At 35.6% G+C, this 9,288-nt stretch overlaps 1 protein-coding gene across 1 annotated transcript; it reads left to right on the top strand.

Moving 5' to 3' along the window:
- Positions 1–4,736: 4,736 nt before the first annotated feature.
- LOC114034622 (olfactory receptor 6-like) lies at positions 4,737–5,693 on the top strand. Its single transcript, XM_027850357.1, has one exon. It carries the CDS (start codon positions 4,737–4,739, stop codon positions 5,691–5,693), a length of 957 nt encoding a protein of 318 aa, XP_027706158.1.
- The last annotated feature ends 3,595 nt before the right edge of the window (positions 5,694–9,288 follow it).

The raw sequence follows: 9,288 nt of genomic DNA, 5'->3' as shown, positions 1-9,288 counted from the left end.
ATCAGGGCTGTGACTAGAATTCAGGTCTCTTCCTATTGGTCCAGATCCCTGGAATATCTGGGACATTGTTCTTACTACTGTAGTTCACCATGCTGGCTTGTTTTCTATTTTTATATACTACCCAAGCCCATCCCAGTCTAGCCCACTACATCCCACTGAAACAGCCTGACTGGACTAATAAAGAATCTTTGTGAATTGCAAGCATTTTTCCTGAATGAATTCATGACCACGTTAGAGGTTTCACTTTCTGTTTTTTAGCTGTGTCCACAGAAGTTCCTCTATTTCTACTATCCCTCAATTAGATAGCTTCTGCTCTTCTCCAATGAATATAAAGAAGTCTAAGCAACTGTCTGCAAAAATCTGTTAATGATTCTCCTGTATTTTCTAAATCCTTTAGTTATTTAAGTTGATATTAAAATATTTTGCTTTCATTAGTGTCTTGTGAAAAATAAGTCCATTCGGGGCAGCTAGGTGGTGCAGTGGATAGAGCACCAGCCCTGAAAGTCAGGAGGACCTGAGTTCAAATTTGGCCTCAGACCAAACACTTGACACTTACTAGCTTTCTGACCCTGGGCAAGTCACTTACCCCCAAATGCCTTTAAAAAACAAAGAAGAAGAAGAAAAAAGTAAGTCCATTCTAGGACATTTAGCTGCCCAAATGACCCCAGAAAAAGGATTAGGGAATGCATTATAAATAGGCCCTTCTTTGCTTTCTAAAGCCATTATCTCAGTGCTGCTGGTATCTTTATGGAGCTTCCAGAGATACCAGAACTCTGTTTTTGTCTTCTTCCTTTACTCAAAGTAATCACATGGCTCCATGGTTTATTTTCTTTTTCTACTTTTGAAAGGGAATATGCTATAGTTGATAGACTCCTGGATTTGGAATTAGGAAGATGTGCTGAGATCTTACCTGTGACACTTTCTTTCCTTATGATCATGGTAATAGTTTCATATGATCATAGATTTAGAGCCTGAAGGGAACCCTGAAACTGATTCCTATCCGTCCTTTAAAATGCAATTGAAATGCTACCTCCTGTAAGAAACATTTTTTCCTTGATTCTCCCTATCAATAATAATCCTCCCCTAAGATTTCACATTTATAAACCATACAATTCCAAATCACAGACTTTAGGGCTGGAAGGAACATACAGAGAGCATTTGCTCTAATCCCTTTATTTTATATATGGGAAGACTAAGGAACAGAGAAGTTCATTGATCTCCCTGAGTCACCCAAGTAGTGAATAGCATAGCAGAGATCTGAAAGCAAGTCATTTAACTCCAAATCCCGAGTACTTTCCACAAAACCATAATTGCCTTAATTACTTTTTTATTTATCTTTTTAATGTACTTAAGATATAACATGATTTGTTGTCATATGCATTTGTATTTTATTTCCCTACTATGTTGTAAGCTCCATTCAGTCAGGACTACCTAATATCTAACTTTGTCTCCCTCAGAGCTAAGCACAGTACTCAGAACATAGTAGATTCTCTAGAAATGATTTATTACAAGAAAATTTCACAGAAACTCTTTTGAAACTAATATCTGATCCAACTCGCAATATTAAAATGAGTTATCAAACATAAGTTAACATGATGAGCTTTATTTAAATATATGTATGTGTGTGTATATATATATATATATATATATATATTAAGATTCTGTTATATCATACCATGTGATATTAGAACCATAGACTTTAGAGTTGGGGAGGGGAGTTTTGGGGGAGTAAATCTCAAAGATCATCTATTATAACTCATTCCTTTTTTGAGTTAAGGAAACTGAGTCACAGAGAAGGAAAGTGATTTGCCTGAAATTACATAGTTTATGCAGCTTCAGGACTTGTACCAAGGTCTTTTTACTTCCCAAACATGACTCTTTCTTCCATACTACTTCTAAGGTGAAATGATTCCTAAAATATGTTTGCTAAGAGAAACAAGATGCATGGAATTTTAATCAGTTATTAATGAGAATGACCCTTATATACACAAGCATGTGACTGCTTAGAACCTCTTATTCCACATAGACTTTGCAATTTCTTCCAACCTCTTCCACTTAACTTGCTTTCAAGTTACTTAAAATGGTACTTCTCATATTAAATTAAGCTTTCACGATTCTCCTGGCTTCTAGTGCTTTCTCCTTGAAATTATGTTGTATTTGCATTTTTGTACTTACAAATCTATTGGCTGTTCCCACTAACCTCTAGAACATAAGCTTCTTTACAAAAGAACTTTTATTCTTTTCTTTGTGTCCTCATGACCTACTCTATTGCCTAGCACATAATTGGTGCTTAGTAAATGCTTATTGACCATCTCTTCTCAAAGTCTTTGTTTGGATCCACTAGTATATTATTGATAATAATGGCTATGATTTGTAGGACCAAAGCTTCAGGGAACCTGTTCTGATGATCAGGGATTGGGTTCCTTTGGGAGATTTCACACATAAGGACAAAGTTTAGGCCGTAGAGAAAGCTAGCTCCACTGACTCCCAGTGTAATCTTATGAAGATCATTTGCTCTCAATGGCTCTCAGTTTCCTGGTGCATGAAGTGAGGGAATTATGCTGAATTTTTCATTTATGAAATTCTGTGATTCTCTAAACCAGTTAGATACTGATACAGAGATAAAAGATACAGATGTACTGGACATAACTTTGCCCAGTTGGTGTAATTCCCAAGTACATGTTTAGTACAATATACCCAAACAGATAGCAGAGGGTAGTGAATAAAGAGCTAACCTTAAAGTCAGGTAGATTTGGGTTCGTAACCTTAGGAAAGTCACTTAATTTATCAATACCACAGGCAACTTGTTAAGACTATAAGTTGAAAAATAATTATTGATCTGCATCTGGAGAGGAAATTTTCTGACTAGGAGTCAGACCAATGAAATGATTGGTTCAAGGAGGGACAAAAACAAAATACAAATGAATACATAAGTAAAAAAAATCAAGCACCTATTAAGTGTGAAGAACTGTGCTTGATGCTGGAGATATAAATATACACTATCTGTCTGCATAATTTGTTTAATTATTCATGTATAAAATTATTCTTATGGAAAAACCTACTTGTATAACGTAATTTCATTCAATGTCAAATTTTCACCTCAGTAGTGAGTGATATTAGGTGGTATGGGTAGTATATATGGTAAGTACTGGTTAAAAAATTAAGTTGGCTGTCACAAAGGATATGTAACTTTCAAGTCACCACTTTCTTTTTTGTTTGTTTTGCTTTTGCTTTTTTTGGTGAGGCAATCAGGGTTAAGTGACTTGCCTGGGGTCACACAGCTAGTAAGTGTCAAGCATCTGAGGCTGGATTTGAATTCATGTCCTCTTGATTCCAAGGCCAGACCTCTATCCACTGTGCCATCTGGCTGCCCCTCACTTGTATTCTTTCTGTCTGATTTTCCAGATACATGAACTGAAATTCTTGGATTAAATGATCTGTAAAGATCCCTCCTAGCTTTAAAATTCTCTAGACCTATTATTTTAAATTTCAAAGTGTTTTTTTTATTTATACCATGATTTTTCTTTTAAAATTTTTTTCTGAATCTTGATTTTGCCATTCATCCCGTTAACTATCCCTTTCAGTTTTTCTTCAAATCATATAAGTACGACTTTTATATCATTGAAAATAACATTGACCAAAAGGAGGTCATAGCCAGAACCCTGTGACATACATTTAAACACTTCCCTGCAAACTTACACACAAGCATTAAACAACTAAATTCAACAAACACTGTTTAAATGCCTAATTGTGCAGGTTGGGAGCCTGAGAGAATGGGAAAATGGTATCAGCCTAGAGCCTTGGATCATTCCAGAGCTCAGTTGATATAATCACAGAAAGTAAGGGAGAGAGGTATGAAATTGCACACTGATCCATTTAATGGCATGATGGAATTAAAAGGGGATCCAGGCCACTGGATGTATTTTTATAGTTAGTCTTGGTTGTCATAATACTTCAGTTATTTTCTGTCACTACATCAAGTAGGGGCAGGGGTTAGGAAGCAAGAACCTATCTTCCTGCTTATATGTAAAATAAGGAAATTCTAGAAAATGGCTTTCAAAGTCCTATAGTCCCTTTAAGCTCCAAATCTGTGATCTTATGATTCTATGACTCCAAATTCTGTCTTCTTCCACAATAAAAGCTTGTCTCACAACAACAAGTTGTTGTTGTTATGTATATGGAATTAGTTTGCCTGACTCTTCGCTAAGATTCCTAAATTTGATCTCTATGCTCAAACCATTGGCATTTGAAGGTTCTTTGCTGCTCTTCATACTGTTTGCCATTATAAGTGATGGTCATTTTCTCTGTCACAAGACCTTTTGAGATCTAGGGTTCAGCCAGGATAAGCTGAGAAACAAACAAATACATAAAGTAACAATTGACCCAAAATTTCTGGCTCTGCCTTATGACCAATTTGTGAACCCAGATATACTTTCTCAGTTTTGAATCTTGTGCTAGGACTCTTCTGTAATCACTGATTCCTAATCTTGAATTGAGGATAGAACTGGTTACAGATTCTTCCCTGCTCTCTGGTTTCCATTAAGGGCAGTCTGAGGGCTCTCAAGAGATTTCCATTGCATTCTGTCCAAAATAGAGACAGATAAATGTCTTTAAGCTGAAGAAAGGATGTGTGATACACAAGGATAAATAGCATTTGCCTACTGCTGCCCCTTCATTCCTCACCATTCTATATTGCATTGCCTTTGTAGGTCCCAACAGCCCTTGACATTCAAACAATGAAGGAAGAAAACATCACTAACATCACTGAGTTTATCCTTGTGGGCTTCCCAACTGCTGTCTGGCTGCAGATTCTGCTCTTCATCCTCTTCCTTGGAAACTATCTATTTGTACTGTTGGAGAATCTGGTCATCATCCTCACTGTCTGGGTCAATGGTTCCCTCCTCAAGCCCATGTACTACTTCCTGAGTAGCATGTCCTTCTTGGAGATATGGTACATTTCTGTCACTGTCCCCAAGATGCTTGCTGGGTTTCTCCTTCATCCTAACACCATCTCCTTCCTGGGCTGCATGACTCAACTCTACTTCTTCATTTCACTTGTCTGCACAGAATGTGTGCTCCTGGCTGCCATGGCATATGACCGTTATGTGGCAATTTGCCATCCACTCCACTACCCAGTCATCATGACTACAGAGTTCTGTATGCAGCTGACTGTAAGTTCCTGGGTATGTGGCTTTTCTATTGCTGTAGCCAAGGTTTATTTCATCTCACGTGTCAACTTCTGTAGTAATAATGTCTTAAACCACTTTTTTTGTGATGTTTCTCCCATCCTAAAACTGGCTTGCAAGAATTTTTCTATGGCTGAGACAGTGGACTTTAGCTTAGCCTTTGTGATCCTTATATTCCCTTTCTCAGCTACTGTTCTCTCATATGGCTTCATTATCTCCACTGTCCTGCACATCCCCTCAGCCTCTGGACGACAAAAAGCTTTCTCCACCTGTGTTTCTCACCTCACTGTGGTAGTCATCTATTATATGGCAGTAATCTTCATGCATGTTCGGCCTCGAGCCATTGCTTCCTTCAATTCCAACAAATTGATCTCAGCCATATATGCAGTCCTTACACCTATGTTAAATCCCATCATCTACTGCCTGAGGAACCAAGATATCAAGGATGCCATCAAGAAGACCTTGGTCAATGGCTGTTGCCTGTTCTGGAGAGATACTTCTTTCTGAAGAGACCTATTCATTTCTTGGCCCAAGTACTAGGCAGAAGCTCAAGATTATTTATAGAAGGGAGAAGGATATTTTGTACTTATATAGTACTAGGAAACTACCAGTTGAAAAAGTATAAACTGCCAAGTGAGTGATATTAAACATTAAACATAATATTCAATATATCTATTTCAAAAATTATTTTCAATAAATGAAAAATAAGACACTCTACCAAATTCCTTTATTAAGGTGAGTTCTGATTGAATCAATAAATCACCTCATTTTCCTTAAGCAGATGAAAACACCTATCTATTGAATGACTTAATTAAAGACATTGTACTAGCTGTGAAAAGTCCTTAATTTGGAATGCATGAAAGTCATTGAATGAAATGACTAAACAAGAAACGTATTGGAATTTCTTGAGAAGACTCATATGTGTCTTGGGGGGTTGAGGTATTATAAAATAAAAAGCCAGTTCAGAACTGGCTTTGGCACTGGCTAGGTTGGCCAGAAGTATTTCTAGCCAATTTTTGAGAGAGAATTCTGTGAGCAATAGGAGATGTTTCTTTCTACTAAATCTCTTCTTTGCTACTTTGATCAAATGAGGGGCTTGTGAATATTTAAGTAAAAACATTAAACAAAATCTTACCAAAGAGATTCCTGAAATATAAAGAAAAATTTACTATGGTCATGTTGATTTATATAAGAAATGTAAGGAAAATTGGGAATGGTTGGGATATTTTGCATGAGCAATTTGAGGTGAGTTGGTGTGGTTTAAGCTTCAAGCATAACCTTAAAGCTTGGAAAGATATTCCACTTCAAGACACTCTTTTGTCCTGGTAAAACATTATCTCTGTGTTCCAAAAACATTTTTGTATCTATAGCTAGCTAATAATATTAGCTAATAACTATATAGTACTTATTATGTGCATGATACCTTTATAAAACAAACTTTTTTTTGTGATAATTCCCTATGGCTGTGAATTATAAAGTAACATAATTCCAGAAGAATCAAAAGTGAATGGGATTCAAAGGGCAATGGAAAGAAATTTGGTGGTTAGAAGCAGACTATAGTGTATTACCAACAATGACACTTTTGATCTGTCTCCTGTATAATACGTCTTTTTTCTCTTTTCAGCCCTATGTTCCTTTGTGTATCTTTTGTACTCCTCTTCACGAACTCTATGTTTCATTCTAATTGAACTACTAGTTATTCTCTGAAGTCATTCCACTCCTTCCTCCATTCGCTTGTGCAATCTGCAAAACAACATTTTATCATCTGCACTTCTTAAAATCCTTATCTTTTTTTTCAAAGCTCAGATCAAGTGTCAACTTCTCAACAAATCCTGGATCCTCTCTGTTGCTATGTTCTCTCTCTCCTCATAGCTTTGTTTTATATTAATCTGTGAACATTCTATTTTTCCCCAGTAGAACATAAACTCTTTGAGGACAGGGATTTATTCTTTTTTGTCTGTATTCACCGTGCCTAGCACAGTGTCTCTATTATATGCCTATGTGGCACATAGTGGGAACTTTGTACCTTGTTGAATTAAACTGACTTGAAATTAATTGCACATACAAAACAGATTACCAAAGGATATTTAACACTAAAAAAAAAACCTGGGCAGGTCACATATAAAAATCCTGCATTCTTAAATATTACAATGACCATAAGAAAGACTCCAGAACACTAGGTAGAATTGACTATTGAGATATGAATTAAAATCATCACCATCATCATCATTATCAGTATAGCTAACATTTATATAATACGTTAAGGATTGCAAAGTGTTTTCCACATGTTAACTCAATTGATCCCTCACAACAACCTGGATGGAGTTAGGTGTTATTATTATCCCCATTTTGCAGATGAGGAAAGTGAGGCACAGAGAGGTTGAGTGACAGAATCGCACAGCTAGTCAGTATCTAAGGCAGGATTCACATTCAGGTCTTTCTCATTCTAAGGTGTATGCTCTATCTACTATGCCACAATTTGCTTATTATACAAGATTAGAAGGTATAAGTGAGTTATCATATCCATCAACAGAAGCAAAGCCAACATCAAGGAGATAATGAATCTATCAAAGTATGATTATGGAAATTAAATGTAATTATTTTATATTTTGTTTATTATGCATCATCATATATTTATTGATTATTCATTTATATGTTCTTATATCTTATTTTTATTCAGTTCAATCATTGTTTATTAAACATCTACTGTGTGCCAGGCAATAGACATACAAAGGCAAGAACAAAATATGCATTTTTGCCTTATGCAATTTGCATTGAATTCATGGGAAATTATATGCATATAATATAATATTAGATATATATATATGTGTATACATGTATATGTATATGTGTATAAAAATATTTATATATATAAATCCAATTTGGATAGGACAGAGCACTAAAATTGGAGATACAGGAAATTTTTTTCTTATTTTTAAAAGTTGTGTTACCTCATGATCACATAGTTCATGGGAACTGATTGGCTTAGCTTAAGTCCACATTTTTAGAATTCACACAAACATACCTAGATGGCCACAAAGACAAGTATATGACTTCTAAGTTGTTCCTTCAGCTGTTAGATGGAAATCATTCCCCTTGAGAAGAAAGAAAACAATCTTTTTTTTCCTTTTTTTCAAACACAATTATATGTAATAGATATATCTTACAGGAAAAAGGTTACATTTCCCACAATAACTAGGCCCAGAGTTGAAATTCTCAGAGGAGGATTCCATTTTTCATAGTGTTGTATGACTAGACAGAGATAAGAATGGCAAGGATAGAATTTTATGAAAATGGAGATTTAATGAGGATTTCTGCCAGATTTTGTAGGACTTAAGGCATTTCAGAGACTGCAGTAGAGTACACAGGAACTCAGATAATTTCTTGTGGTCCACAGAGCATGGAGAAACAATATCTAAACAGCAAAAGAGCTTTAGTGACTAGTTGATTATCCCTGAGATAATGGAAACATTGTATAGGTGATGTTTCCCATCAATCACTCTGAATGCAGAAAAATCTTGCCCAATTTGGCTTTTTTACAAGGTCTATGTGGTTGGAAAGTTTTTTTCTAAAATGAGTTCCCCAGGATTCTAGGGGAAATAGGGTGATAACAATCTCCTAGGATATGAGCTGAGATTGATTTGTTTGTTCTACTAAATATTTCATTTCTAGCTAAATGTTTTATTGTGTTGATGCAACTTCTCCCATGGGTCTGTTAGTATTCTGAGTAACTGAATAACTCAAGTGCTCAGTTTTGAGCAAAAAAATACTTGTAATACCCAGGGCTTCTCTCACACATGGGACCCCCATCAACTGAGGGACACAAGAAAGCCAACTCAGGTTTGAGGTATTTTGTGGTTTAGTATATACTCAGAGACATAACTCATGAGCTCTCACAAAAACATAGTTTTATAAGACCAACCAGAAGTTACATCAGTTTAAACTAACAATCAAGGAACATGTAAAAAAAAAAGTAATGAGATATCATTCTCACATATACGGATACCATCTCCTAAAGGTTATAACATAACAAATAAACATAACATAACATAACATAACATAACATAACATAACATAACATAACATAACATAACATAACATA

Source organism: Vombatus ursinus, unplaced genomic scaffold (assembly GCF_900497805.2).
Source record: "Vombatus ursinus unplaced genomic scaffold, bare-nosed wombat genome assembly UNPS02009062.1, whole genome shotgun sequence".
NCBI lineage: Eukaryota > Metazoa > Chordata > Mammalia > Diprotodontia > Vombatidae > Vombatus > Vombatus ursinus.
The sequence above is the reverse complement of the archived record's forward strand: the minus strand, read 5'-3'. Positions and strand labels throughout refer to the sequence as shown.